The sequence below is a fragment of the Balaenoptera borealis genome, assembly GCF_965194805.1.
Source record: "Balaenoptera borealis genome assembly, chromosome: 16".
Taxonomy (NCBI): domain Eukaryota; kingdom Metazoa; phylum Chordata; class Mammalia; order Artiodactyla; family Balaenopteridae; genus Balaenoptera; species Balaenoptera borealis.
In genome coordinates, this window is record NC_138872.1 from 22,878,691 (window position 1) to 22,893,987 (window position 15,297).

The following is a 15,297-nucleotide window of genomic DNA, read 5'->3' on the forward strand; positions in this document are numbered from 1 at the left end:
CCTCAGCCTCACAACCACTCATCTCAGAACCTGGCTCTGCCCACTAGTGAGCCAGCATTAGCCCCAGGATCCCCTGGGATTCTGCAGCCAGCCACCTTGTGGCCCAGCCCTGCCAACCAGTGGCTAGCAGCCTCCACACAAGGTAGGGCCTGGCAACCAAGCAAATTGGGGGGCCATCCGTGCCTACCAGACCACGCACAGTAGTCAGCCCACCATAACAGAAGGACCCATGCAGCTCGCACTGGGGGCACCCCTAGAACATATAACCCTAGTGACCAGAGGGGAGTGCACTGCTGGGACACATAGGACGTCTCCCATAAAAGGTCACTTCTCCAAGGTCAGGAAACATAACCAACATATCAGATACATAGAAATAAAAACAGCAGTTTAGGCAAAATGAGACAATAGAGGAATATGTTCCAAACTAAACAAGACAATAGAGGAATATGTTCCAAACTAAATAAAATATGTTTATTTTATTTGAACAAAATAAAACCTCAAAAGAACTAAGTGAAGTGGAGATAGACAATCTAGCTGATAAAGAGTTCAAGGTAGTGATAGTAAATATGATCAAAGAACTCAGGAGAAGAATGGATTCACAGAGTGAGATGTTAGAAATTTTTAACAAAGAGTTAGAAAATATGGAGAAGAACCAAGCAGAGATGAGGAATACCATAACTGAAATGAAAAATACACTAGAAGGCATCAACAGTAGACTAAGAGAGAATATTAAAAGCAGCAAGGGACAAGCAACAAGTTATGTATGCAGGAACTCCTATAGACTATTAGCTGACTTATTAGCAGAAACTCTGCAGGCCAGAAGGGAGTGGTAGAATATCAAGAACCAAGAACCTACCTGGCAAGTTTCTCAGTAAGATTTGATAGAGAAATCAAGTTTTACAGATAAGCAAAACCTAAATAAGTTCATCACCACAACCAGCTTTACAAGAAATGCTAAAGGCAATTCTCTAAGCAAAAAAGAAAAGGCCACAACTAGAAACATGAAAATTATGAAAGGAAAAAACTCATTAGTAAAGGCAAATATACAGTGAAGGTATTCAATCAACCACGTACAGAACTAGTAGGAAGGTTAAAAGGCAAAAGTAAAATCATCTATATCTGCAGTAAGCAGTTAAGGGATACACAAAACAAAAAGATGTAAAATATGACACTGAAAACAGTACTCATGGCAGGAGGGGAGTAAAAATGTAAGGTTGTTAAAATGCATTTGAAATTAAGAGATCAGCAACTTAAAATAATCATTTATATATATAGATTGCTATATATAAACCTATAATAGATACATACTAAAAACTAAGCACAAACTAAAAACCTATAATAGATACATACACAAAAAAGAGAAAGGAATGCAAACATAATGCTAAAGATAGTTACCAAATCACAAGGGAGGAGAACAAAGGAAGAAGAAAGGAACAAAAAAGAACTACAAAAACAAGCCCCAAACAATTAACAAAATGGCAATAAGTACATACCTATCAATAATTACTTTAAATGTAAATGGACCAAATGCTCCAATCAAAAGACATGGAGTGGATGAATGGGTACAAAAACAAGACCCTTATATAGACTGCCTACAAGAGACTCACTTCAGACCTAAAGAAACACAGACAAAGTGAGAGAATGGAAAAAGGTATTCCATGCAAATAGAAATCGAAAGAAAGCTGGGGTACGCACGTCACAACTAAAGATCCTGCATGCCATGACGAAGATCCCGTGTGCTGCAACTAAGACCCAGTGCAGGGCTTCCCTGGTGGCGCAGTGGTTGGGGGTCTGCCTGCCAATGCAGGGGACATGGGTTCGAGCACTGGTCTGGGAAGATCCCACATGCCGCGGAGCGGCTGGGCCCCGTGAGCCACAACTACTGAGCCTGCGCGTCTGGAGCCTGTGCTCCGTAACGGGAGAGGCCGCGATAGTGAGAGGCCCGCGCACCACGATGAGGAGTGACCCCCGCTTGCCGCAACTGGAGAAAGCCCTCGCACAGAAACGAAGACCCAACACAGCCAAAAATAAATAAAAATAAATTAAAAAAAAAAAAAAGAAAAAAGACCCAGTGCAGCCAAATAAATAAATATTAAAAAAGCAAAAGCAAAAGAAAGCCGGGGTAACAAAAACTTAGACAAAATAAACTTTAAAACAAAGAGTGTTACAAGAGACAAAGAAGGACACTACATAATGATCAAGGGATCACTCCAAGTAGAAGTTATAACAATTGTAAATATATATGTACCCAACATAGGAGCACCTAAATACATAAAGGAAATATTGACACACATAAAGGGAGAAATTGACAGTAACACAATAATAGTAAGGAACTTTAACACCCCACTTACACCAATGGACAGATCATCCAGACAGAAAATCAATTAGGAAACACAGGCGTTAAATGACATATTAGACCAAATGAATGTAACATATATGGAGAATATTCCATCCAAAAGCAGCAGAATACACTTTTTTTTTTTTTTTTGGCTGTGCCATGCAGCATGTGGGTTCTTATTTCCCTGGCCAGGGATTGAACCCGCACCCCCTGCAGTAGAAGCTCAGAGTCTTAACCACTGGGCCTCCAGGGAGGTCCCAGAATACACATTCTTTTCAAGCACACATGAAACACTCTCCAGGATAGATCATGTTCTAGGCCACAAAACAAGTCTCAGTAAATTTAAGAAAATTGAAATCATGTCAAGTGTCTTTTCCGACCACAATGCTATGAGACTAGAAATCAACTACAAGAAAAAAACTGCAAAAAACACAAACCTGTGGAGGCTAGACATTATGCTACTAAATAACGAATGGATCACTGAAAAAAATCAAGGAAAATATCAAAAAATACTTGGAGACAAGTGAAAATGAAAACACAGCAATCCAAAATCTAAGGGATGCAGCAAAAGCAATTCTAAGAGGGACCTTTACAGCAATAAAAACCTACCTCAGGAAAAAGAAAAATCTCAAATAACCTAACCTTACATCTAAAGGAACTAGAAAAAGAAGAACAAACAGAACCCAAAATTAGTAGAAGGAAAATGGACAGAAGACCTGAATAGAAGTTTTTCCAAAGAAGACATACGTATGGCCAATTGGCAGATGAAAAGATGCTCAACATCACTAATTATCAGAGAAATGCAAATCAAAACCACAGTGAGATATCATCTCACACCTGTCATAATGGCTATCATCAAAAAGCCCACAAATAACAAATGTTGGCGAGGGTATAGAGAAAAGGGAACCCTTGTACACTCTTGGTAGGAATGGAAATTGGTACAGCCACTGTGTAAAACAGTATGGAGATTCCTCAGAAAAACTGGAAATAGAACTACGATGTGATCCAGCAGTTCCACTCCTAGGCATATATCTGAAGAAAACACAAATGCTTATTTGAAAAGATACATGCATCGCAATATTCATAACAGCATTATTTACAATTGCCAAGATATTGAAGAAGTCTAAGTGTCCATCAACAGATGAATGGATAAAGAAGATATATTATATATAAGCTATAGAATAGTACTTAGCCATAAAGAAAGAGTGAAATTCTGCTATTTGCAACAACATGGATGGACTTGGAGGGTATTACTCCTAGTGAAATAAGTCAGAGAAAGACAAATACTGTGTTATCACTTATGTGTGGAATCTAAAAAATGAAACAAATGAATATAGCAAAACAGAAAAAAACTCAAGAATAATAGAGAACAAACTAGGGGTTAGCAATTAGGAGAGGGAAGAGGGAGGGGCAAAATAGAAGTAGGGGATTGAGAGGTACAAACTACTATGTATAAAATAAGCTACAAGGATATACTGTATGGCACAGGGAATATAGCCAGTATATTATAAAACTGTAAGTGGAGTATATTCTATAAAAAATTTGAATCACTATGTTGTAACCTGAAACTAATATAATATTGTAAGTCAACTATACCTCAAAAAAATACTGCAAGAACAAAAATAACATTATATACAATGATCAGAGCTCTACTCAGTACTCTGTAATGACTTATATGGGAATAGAATCTAAAAAAGAGTGGATATATGTATATGTATAACTGATTCACTTTGCTATACAGCAGAAATGAACACAATGTTGTAAAGCAACTATACCCCAATAAAAATTAATTTAAAAAAGTGATCAAAACACGTTAATATCACATATACACACTAAGGGTTGCGAAGGGAATATGAAATTGACTAAATAGAATTTCCAGTATCACAAAGCCCGATGTTAGGGGAATGGTTTAAAAATGTTGGTTCATCAATGAAACAGAGCCATTACAGTGATAATTATTAAGATTTGTAAAAACATGAGAAACTGTTCATGATGCATTTTGACATGAAAGGAGAGTGTGTGTTATGGTATTAAGTTAAAAATAATTTTCATTGAGTTCTTTTAAAAACAGTTATTAACCACTGAAAAATTGACAGTGAAGACTTTTAGATCTTTAAATGGATTAAAAGTAGATTATAGGATTTTTCTTTGATAATTTTTCAAAATAAAATAGATTCTTGGGACTTTCCTGGTGGCACAGTGGTTAAGAATCTGCCTGCCAATACAGGGAACACGGGTTCAAGCCCTGGTCCGGGAAGATCCCACATGCTGCCGAGCAGCTAAGCCCGTGCACCACAACTACTGAGCCTGGGCTCTAGAGCCCACGAGCCACAACTACTGAGCCTGCTTGCCACAACTACTGAAGCCCACATGCCTAGAGCCCGTGCTTCACAGCAAGAGAAGCCACCGCAATGAGAAGCCCGTGCACTGCAACAAAGAGTAGCCCACACTCGGCACAACTAGAGAAAGCCCACGTGCAGCAACTAAAACCCAACACAGCCAAAAATAAATAAATTAATTAATTAATTAATTAATTAATTTAAAAAATAGATTCTCATTCGTTTCGTGGTTACATTGATCTTGTATAAGGGAGAAAGAATAGACCAGTATATGATTTTCATATATTTAAAAATTGTGCAACTTTTTCTTCTCTGATAAGGACATTCACAGGGTTGAATTACAACATCCTTCTATTCCTGAGATACTTTGACATCATTCTTGGCGTATTATTAAAGATATACTTGGTACACTGTAACTATAATAGCTTGTTAACATGTATTACTTTGCAATAATGTTTCAACAGTCATTCAAAACATGTCTGAGTTCCTACTCTGTGCCAGGCACTGTGCTGTTTGATGGGTTCTGAGAATATGGCAGTAAATGAGGCAGACAAGGCCCTTCACCTCCCAGAATTCCATACATTTTTTAGGAACTTCATGGAACCATTTGAAGCAGTTTGAAAATCATGGATTAGATCATTTATCATGTTCCTTTTTTTATTCTGAAACATTCTTTTTAAAAGACAGTTATGGACAATTAAGAAAGATGTTATCTTTATTTAAAGAAACATAGAGGAGCATTAAATCTTCACCCATATTTAAAGCCCCTGTTTAAGCTTAGAGTAATGAATAATTGTGAAATGTATGTTTACTAAGTATAAATAAGTACTTCTAAGAGACATTAAGTGCTGTAGAATTTTATAGTACTTCCTGCCTATGATTGTTTACTACATGGTAGGAGGGGTTTTTTTTTATTAAGGATTATAGTGATGGGTAGATACATTTACAAAAAAATTAGACACAGTGCCTGTGGTAAAATAGTGTATGTGATCTGAATGAGTGTGTTAAATGAGTATGTTTAACTTGAATACCAGACTAACTTACTAAAGGCTAATGAACTCATATACATAAAAGAAAGATTGAAATCTTTACCCTTCTGTTGTTAGAATCCATTAATCCATTATTAGAATCCATCAGGTCCAATATACTTGCTCTGTCTGGTAGTGATACCTAAATAAGGTAAAGATATTCATAACTTGTCATTTCCCTTAGTATTATTCTTACTTAAAAATGAATAGCTTTGACTTTGCACTGTAGATAGGAATGACTGGACAAAAATTTTAGATGGTGTTATGTATTGTTATTCACATTAATTTATAATTTTCTAGGTGATTAATGATCCTATCCATGGTCACATTGAATTTCACCCTCTTCTCATCCGAATCATCGACACACCTCAATTTCAGCGCCTGCGATATATTAAGCAGTTGGGAGGCGGTTACTATGTTTTTCCAGGAGCTTCACACAATCGATTTGAGCATAGTCTAGGGTAAGAAGGGTATTGGGGTGGGGAACTTATAGTTATTAAGTCCGTTCTCGGTCACATCGTATCTTTTAGAAAACAAATAGTTTTATAAAATGGTAATAATAGCCTTATTTTTTTTAAGAGCCTTGTTTGACTGAGACAATCAATATTTGATTTTTTTTTTTCCTTTGGCCGAGCCACGTGGCATGCGGGATCTTAGTTCCCCAACCAGGGATCGAACACGTGCCCCGTGCGGTGGAAGCGTGGAGTCCTAACCATTGGACTGCCAGGGAATTCCCAATAATATCCTTATTTTATTGATGAGAAAGCTGAGGGTTTGATTTACCTTGCTCTACTTTACTTATTTTATGTATTCTTAGAAGCCACCTCAAATCCTTCCTGGAAAGATAATGAAAGTGCCTGGCAGGCCTTTTAGATGAAATATTTGTGTTTAAATATTATTTAAAAGTTAATAGGGTTGGTTACTGATATAACTAACTCTGTAAGTTTGATTATTTAATTTTCCTACATTCCCTATTTAGTCTTATACATAATTGCCCTTTAAAACCACATCATTGGGCTTCCCTGGTGGCGCAGTGGTTAAGAATCCGCCTGCCAATGCAGGGGACATGGGTTTGAGCCCTGGCCCGGGAAGATCCCACATGCCGCAGGGCAACTAAGCCTGTGCGCCACAACTACTGAGCCCGTGTGCCACAACTACTGAAGCCTGCGCTCCTCAACAAGAGAAGCCACCGCAATGAGAAGCCCGTGCACCACAACGAAGATTATCCCCCGCTCGCCGCGACTAGAGGAAGCCCACATGCAGCATCAAAGACCTAATGCAGCCAAAAATAAATTTAAAAAAACGAAAAACAAAAAAACCACATTGTTTTCTTACCTATCAGGAAACGTGTAAATCAGAAAAGCATTCACAAGCGTAGAGAAGATGGCACCTCTGTTACATACAACATAGTTGAGACTTTGCTCTGCTTTTTTTTTTTTTTTTTTTTTTTGCCTGCGTTTGGACTTCTTTGCCGCACATGGGCTTTCTCTAGTTGCGAGTGGGAGCTACTCTTCGTTGCAGTGCACGGGCTTCTCAGTGCGGTGGCTTCTCTTGTTGCGGAGCACAGGCTCTAGGCGTGCAGGCTTCAGTAGTTGCGGCACGCAGGCTCAGTAGTTGCGGCTTGTGGGTTCTAGAGCGCATGCGCAGTAGTTGTGGCTCATGGCTTAATTGCTCCGTGGCATGTGGGACCTTCCCAGACCAGGGCTCGAACCCATGTCCCTTGCATTGGCAGGCGGTAACCACTGCGCCACAAGGGAAGTCCCTGGGCTGCTTATTCATTATAAAATGTAGAGCCAGGTGGACGTAAGCCCAGAAGAATCGGACAGTTATCTAGATTTTCATGAAGTACTCACAGTGTAAGTGGTCCCCCCCTTATCCACGGGTTATATGCTCCTAGACCCCCAGTGGATGCCTGAAACCACAGATACTACCAAACCCTGTTTATACTATGTTTTTTCCTTAAAAATACATACCTATGATAAAGTTTAATTTATAAATTAAGCACAATAAGAGATTAACAACAACTAATAATAAAATGGAACAATTATAACAATACAGTGCAATAAAAGTTATGTGCATGTGGTTTCTCCCTCTCTGTCTCAGAATATCTTATTGTACAAATTTACTGCCTTTGCCATCTTAACTAAGCACTTACCACACACCGTGGCTGTAACTTTGACAGTTTGAGATGCAACAGCAAAACTAGCACAAATTTCTTTTTCCTTCTTCACAATTTCACAGGTAGAAGATTTGTTCTTATGATAGATCTTAGCAACCTCAGCATACAATTTTGTTCTATCTTTATTGAGTTGAGAATTTTGACCTTTTCACTCACTTACCGGAAGCACTTCTCGACTTCTCTTTGGCATATCTGAATTGCCAGCTTTACTACTCTTGCACTTCGGGGCCATTATGAAGTAAAATAAGGGTCACTTGAACACAAGCACTGTGAAACCTCGGCAGTCAATCTGATAATTGTGTCGGCTACTAAGTGATTAATGTGTGGGACACGCTGGACAAAAGAATGATTCACGACCCAGTCGTGATGGAGCAGAACAGTGTGATATTTCATCATGCTACTCAGAATGGAGTGTAATTTAAAACTTATGAATTGTGTATTTCTGGAAGTTTCCATTTAATATTTTCAGACCATGGTTAACTGCTGGTAACTGAAATGAGGAAAGTGAAACCAATAATAAGGGGAAACTGCTGTGTTACTTTGGTTTTGTTTGTTTGTTTAGAAGCATCTTTAATTAGCCAGAACACATGCATCTACTCAAATGTTTATTTATTCATCAACAAATATTTATTGAAAACTTATTAGTGCCTACCAAACCAACAAGATATCAACTGTTTCTATTCTTGTGAAGCTCAGAGTTTAGGGGGCAAGAAAGATATTCATTCAGGAAGTACTTTCAGGTGGAAATGCTAAAAGTGTATTTAACATTTGTTGAGCACCTTATCTACAATCTATGTTGTAAACATTACAACACCAGAAGTTATGCTTTTAAAACAAATTGTGGTAAAATACACAGAATATAAAATTTACCATCCTAACCATTTTTAAGTTTACAGTTCAATAGTGTTAAATATATCCACATTATTGTGCAACCAAGCTCCGGAACTTTTTCATCTTGCAAAACTGAAACTGTACCCATTGAATAACAATTCCCCATTCCTCTTCTCCCCAGTCCCTGGTAACCACCATTCTACTTTCTGTTCTAATGAATTTGACTGTTCTAGGTACCTCATATAAGTGATTTCATAGAGTATTTGTCTTTTTTGTGATTGGCTTATTTCATTTAGCATAATTTCCCCAAGAGTCACTCATGTTGGAGCATGTGTCAGAATATCCTTACTTTTTAAGGCTGAATAATATTCCATTGTATGTATATGTTACATTTCGTTTATCCCTTCATTCATCTTTGGACTCTTGGGTTGCTTCCACCTCTTTGGCAATTGTGACTGCTATGAACGTGGATGTGCAAATATCTCTTCGAGACCCTGCTTTCACTTCTTTTGGGTATATACCCAGAAGTGGAATTTCTGGATCATATGGTAATTCTATTTTTAATATTTTGAGGAACTGCTCTACTGTTTTCTATAGTGGCTGCACCATTTTACATTCCCACCAACAGTGTACAAGGGTTCTAATTTCTCCACATTCTGGTCAAAACTTTTTAGTTTTTGTTTTGTTTTATAATAGACATCCTAGGGACTTCCCTGGCGGTCCAGTGGTTAAGACTCTGCGCTTCCACTGCAGGGAGAACGGGTTCAATCCCTGTTTGGGGAACTAAGATCCTGCATGCTGTGTGGAGCAGCCCAAAAAAACCCAAAAAAACTCCTCCTAATGGGTGTGAGGTGGTGTCTCACTGTGATTTGATTTTGCATTTCCCTAATGATAAGTGATTCTGAGTCAAGAGGTCCTGCTTTGGGGAATCTGTGTGTTTCTGCCTAGTTCTGAAACAGACTATTCTGTTACGTTGCCCTCGAGGTATATTAGAACATTTGAAAAACATATTGAAGTTCTTGAGTGTTAACTGAAAGAAAAATGCATGATGTGAAAGTTAGGAATTAAGTTTTATTTGGGGACCTTACTGAGTACTATAGCCCGGGAGTTCTCAGATAGCTCTGAGGAACTGCTCCAGAGAGGTAAGGGAGGAGCCAGTATATATGTGAACTTTTTTGCTGGGAAAAACATGTGGTCAAGTGTAAAAAGATTACTGCTAATCACAAATGTGGACAAAAAAAATGTTACCTGTCATTCTAGTAAACAACAAATATTGCCTGCGGTCAAGCCATCAAGCCACTGCAGCTGACCCCCAATGCTGCACCCAGAGGGGAATTCAGGGTGGAGAAAAACAGCATCCTGGCCCTAGATAGATCAGATGAATATCTAAGGAATAATTTCAATGACCCCAGACTCTTGCATCTTCCCATACATAGGAAAATGCTAAAAATTATTAACTTGAGGTGACTGGTTTTTGTCATTAGCAGTAGTCTTTTGATGTTGGACTAAATGTTTTTTTTGTTTTTTTTTTTTCCACCAGAAACTCCTACATACCCTGGTTCCTCCCTTACCTCTTTGGAACAATGCCTCAGTGCTGCCTGAGACTGTTTCCCGGGCTAGAGTCCTCAGTAAGATCTCTGAATAAAACATAACTTGCAACTTTTAGGTAGTGTTTTTCTTCAGTTGACAGTTTCAGTGACCACGAAGGGATCCAGAGCAAACTTTTCTCCTTTGCCTGAACTTTACAAGGATCTGGAGCCTTGGTACTAGCAGAGGCCTCTTGTGCCCGTCTGTCTCCTCAGTGAGTCCAGATGAATTTGGATGAGTGTCTCCTGGATCTTGGATCTCATGTTATTCGCTTATGATCCTAAGTTTTATTTGGTGGTATTAAACTTCTCACTGGAGGAGTAGGTTTTCCTTGAACTTAGTTTCAAAAAGAGGTGGTACCTGGGTTATCTTCAGTTGAAAGACATTAGGAAGATTTTGGTCAGTTGAATGACAGAGTGGGTTATCCTCACTTGAAAGACACTGGGAAGATTTTGCTCAGTTAAAAAACGCTGATGGGTTGCCCCAATTGACAGACACTGGGAAATTTTTATTATGTACATACAGAATTTGTACTTGCAAGTACTTGCTTAATTGGGAATTAAAGCTCATCCTAAAAATGGCCAAACTGCGGTTCTTTTGACATTCCAAAATTAATTGTTTTTTCATAGGCAGCTAGAAAAACCCAACTTAATAAAACATCTTTTCAAAATTCTGAACTTAAAGAAACAAAAGCCCTTCTGGGAGAACTTGCATTTCTCTACCTGTGTCTTAGAGATGTAAATGTTCTACCTGATCTTCTTAGGCTTTTTTTTCTTTTCTCCTGTGTTCTGAGAGCTTGGTCTCTGCTACCCAGGAGGTACACATATGGTGTACATTTGGCAACCAGTCAATAGACTGGAATTCTGAGCAATCTTTTTGTCTGGCTGTGTCAACTCTCAGGAAAATTTGTCATAAGGGGTCCCAGCCCATAAGGGGCCTTTGTCATCTCAACCTTCATTGCAACCACCTGTACAATGAAGGACTTTACTCTCTTGGGCTGTTTGGGGGAGGAATTTCTAGATCTTATGAAGGCTGCATCCTTTGCACTCTCTTGTGGGGACGCCTCTTGCATTTTCTTGGTTTGAGTCACTATTAAGATACTATTCATCAATGACCAGACAGTGAATCCTTAAAATTGGAGAAACTTGGTAAATTGGTAAATTTTTTAGAGAGCTCTCATTACAAACAGCTGTTTTATTTTTACCTATAAAAAAACAAATTAGATGGTAGTATATATAAAACGGCTAACCTAAGAACTCCCTTAGTTTATTTATTTATCATTTTTTAGCATTTTTAGCTTTTTTTCTTAACTTTTAAAAAATTTGAATATTTTATTTTCCCCCAGCTTTATCGTTATATAATTGACACATAACATTGTGTATGTTTAAGGTGTACAACATGATTTGATACTTTTTTTTTTGTCATAAGTTGTGGATTTAATTGCATAAATTTAAATGTTACCTTTTGTTGTAAATTCACCACATATTCCATTAAGAATAGAAACCATATTATCTAGTTCAACAATGCTATATATAAAATAGATACCCAACAAGGACCTACTGTATAGCACAGGGAACTATACTCAGTATTTTGTTTTTTGTTTTTTTATCTCTTCTTGATTTTGTGAACTTAACATAGGTGTTGAATTTATCTTGACACTGACTTTAGCCAATTTTTTTTTTTGAATTTTATTTTATTTATTTTTTTATACAGCAGGTCCTTATTAGTCATCAATTTTATACACTTCAGTGTATACATGTCAACCCCAAATGCCCAATTCATCACACCACCACCCCCACCCCACCCCCGCCTCTTTCCCCCCTTGGTGACCGTAAGTTTGTTCTCTACATCTGTGTCTCAATTTCTGCCCTGCAAACCGGTTCATCTGTACCATTTTTCTAGGTTCCACATATATGTGTTAGCATACGATATTTGTTTTTCTCTTTCTGACTTACTTCACTCTGTATGACAGTCTCTAGATCCATCCCCGTCTCTACAAATGACCCAATTTCAGAACTCCCTTACTTTAAAAAAGACAAAAATAAACCAGTTTGGGAAGCCTTATTTGTAGTCTCTAGGGTTACCCTCAATGGGCCTTACAGATGCTAATAAAAACATTAGGTTAATTAATGTTAATTGGGTTGGTTAATAGGGAAAAAAAGCTGAGGGGAAAGTTAAGAGACTGCTTCCCAAGAAGGTGGAAATTTTAAAGGGACTTGTCCCAGCAGGATAAAAATCTTTAGATGGTTATTAAGAAATTGGATAAATAAAATGGATGGTAATGAGATTAAAACAAAGGTTTTTATACAACACTATGTAAGGTTGGATGGGCCAAGGGGACATCTTATTGGTCCCCAACATTAAGGGCCCCAAGGAAGTCCATTCTATTTACCCCAGTTTAATACACACACACATGCACACACACACAAACACACACACATATTTAAAAGGCTGGAAGAAAATTACACTGAGATACGTGATCAACAGTTGAACAATTGTTTGGGGCAACAGGCCAATTAATCAAGTTAAAGATTTTTTTAAAAGGCCTGTGTCCCTTGGCTCAACCCCTCCCTGGAGACCCCAGAGCCTTTATACAAAAATAGATAAAATAGCCAGAGAATAAAAAGGAAACTTTCTAGGACTCCTTGTAAGACCACAGCTTGTTGATGGGGTCCTAATGGAGGCTAAAGTTAAAGGTGTAAGAGTTGATTGAATTGAGATGACAGTTTATAAAAGTAGGTATATTTAAGTGGGCTTAATATAAGATGTTTATATCTCTTTTGCCTCACTATATTGTGTGTAGTCATTATGTCTCACTGAGGAATGCTTCCCCTGCCTGGTATTATAAGACAGGGTATGTAAATCTGCCCCTCAGAAAATATTAATTTAAATATACAAAAAACAAAAAACCCAGTAAGGTTACCTGAACCCACACAATATAATGTAAAACTAGGGGCTAATATTCAGAAGCTAATAATAATCAAATTAAAGAAAATGTAGTTGGGCAAATCAATCTTTTAAAATCATTTAGGCAGCAGAGCAGTTCTTTGGGGAATTAAAAGCAACTGTCTTTGTCTTGCAAATCTCTACAAATCAGAAATGTAATACAGCCTACAATGACCTGAGACTGAGCCTAATTAGCTAGCTCAATCAGGTAGACTCTGAAACAAAAAGGGAAAAAGAGGGCTTTTTACACTCAAACTGCTGGGAAGGCTCCTTCACCCAAAGTCTAATTCACAGCCTCCTTAAGGATTTATCAAGGACAAATACAAATCTTAACAGTCGCTCATCTTTCAAACAGAAGAGTAACTCTTTCATTTTTGTTTTGTTTTTTCCGCTCTGCAGCGTAGGGTATCTAGCAGGACGTCTAGTTCGTGAACTGAGTGAAAAACAACCAGAGCTGCAGATAAGTGAACGAGATATGCTCTGTGTTCAGATCGCTGGTCTTTGTCATGATCTCGGTAAGCAGTTCAAAGAGCCAGAGTTCTAATGTAAAACCACATGGTACCTCTCTTTGAAATTAAAAAATCCAACTAACTAGGAGAATATGAAAGTTGTGTTTTAATTCTTCAGTTAACATTAAATGTGCCATTGCTTCTTTCTAGAATGGTTCATAAGCCCAAAGCATTGCTATTTTTTTTTTGTAGTCTTTCAGTGAATTTCCCATGTTAAACATCTTTGTTGCAGGTTATATGAAAGGACTTTCTGATAGTGATTTTTTTCTGACTACTGTGTGTTGGATGATGTGAATTTGACTTTTCCTTTATCTTGGTCGAAATAAAATTGCCATCTTCCTTTAGATAATTTGTCAAATCTGTTCTTCTCACACCTAGAATACATAATCTGCTCTAACAGATTAACAACAGATTTAGAGAACTCCTTTTCTTCCCTGGCTCATGTGAGGTCTTGGGCCACTTAAATCCAAGTAGAAGAATATCATCCCTTTCCATGGTCAAAGAAAGAGAAAAAGGACTGTTCTCTTTTATCACAGGAGTTTTTTCCCCTATCCTTGTAATTTATTCCTACCTGTTGGAGGATCCTAAGAGTTTGCGTGTGCCCTCAGTGCAGGGAAAGGGAGGTTTCAGTAGCCAGATACTTAAAGGCATAGGGCACTCTCTTCAGCATGTCCCCTTGGAGATTTCAGTAGGACCAGTATCAGCCCTAGATCACAAATTTAACAGATTTTTGGTATTTTGAGAGGGAATCATTGGGAAACTTCTGCCAGTTCCTAGGAGTCTGAGCTCTGTAGTAACAAGCCTTTGTGTACAGACTGCAACATGCAAAAAGGCCCAGGGCTGGTCCAGGTAGGCTCCCTCTCCCATCTGTCAGGGAAGAGGGTAGGGGATTTGTTCCAGGACCCCCTGCGGGTACAAAAAAAAAAAAACCCCAAAATCCTGAATGCTCAAGCCCCTTATATAAAATTTGCATATAACCCACACACATCCTCCCATGTACTTTAAATCAATTCTAGATTACTTATAATACCAATACAATGTAAACTATATGTAAATAGTTGCCAGCAAGCTTGGCAAATTCAAGTTTTGCTTTTTGGAACTTTCTGGAATTTATTTTTCTGAATATTTTTTTGTCCGAGGTTGATTGAATCTGCGGATGCAGAGGGCCAACTGTAACTCCTTCAGAAATTCTGATAATTCCAGAGTTGTGCCTCAGCAAAGTTTCATATTACTAGATGTTGTGGAATGTTAAGATCACTTATGAATAAGATAAAGTAGTGATCTCCACTTTTGATTGCCCATATCATCAGTAAAAACCCAAGATAAACCCTGATATGTGTATATTTATTATAAAGTAAATTACGTACATTATAAAATTTACATAAAAATAGATGTTTTTAAAGGTTGAGAGTAATAAAGTTCTAATATTTTCTTCCTAACCCTAGTGGATTTTCTTAAAACTACTGTTCTAACACTAACAATATATAATCTGAAGAAGCCAAAAGTTTTTGTCATTAACATTCCTTTAGTTACACAAAAC

General features: G+C 37.8%; 1 protein-coding gene across 3 annotated transcripts in view; it reads left to right on the plus strand.

The window, feature by feature from the left end:
• SAMHD1 (SAM and HD domain containing deoxynucleoside triphosphate triphosphohydrolase 1) overlaps positions 1-15,297 on the plus strand; it is a 64,052-nt gene that overhangs the window by 14,523 nt on the left and 34,232 nt on the right. For all 3 annotated transcript variants that reach the window (XM_082361968.1, XM_082361970.1, XM_082361969.1), the window contains exons 4-5: positions 6,006-6,166; positions 13,648-13,763. In XM_082361968.1, coding sequence (XP_082218094.1) covers positions 6,006-6,166; positions 13,648-13,763 — 277 coding nt within the window. The remainder of the gene's footprint in view (positions 1-6,005; positions 6,167-13,647; positions 13,764-15,297) is intronic.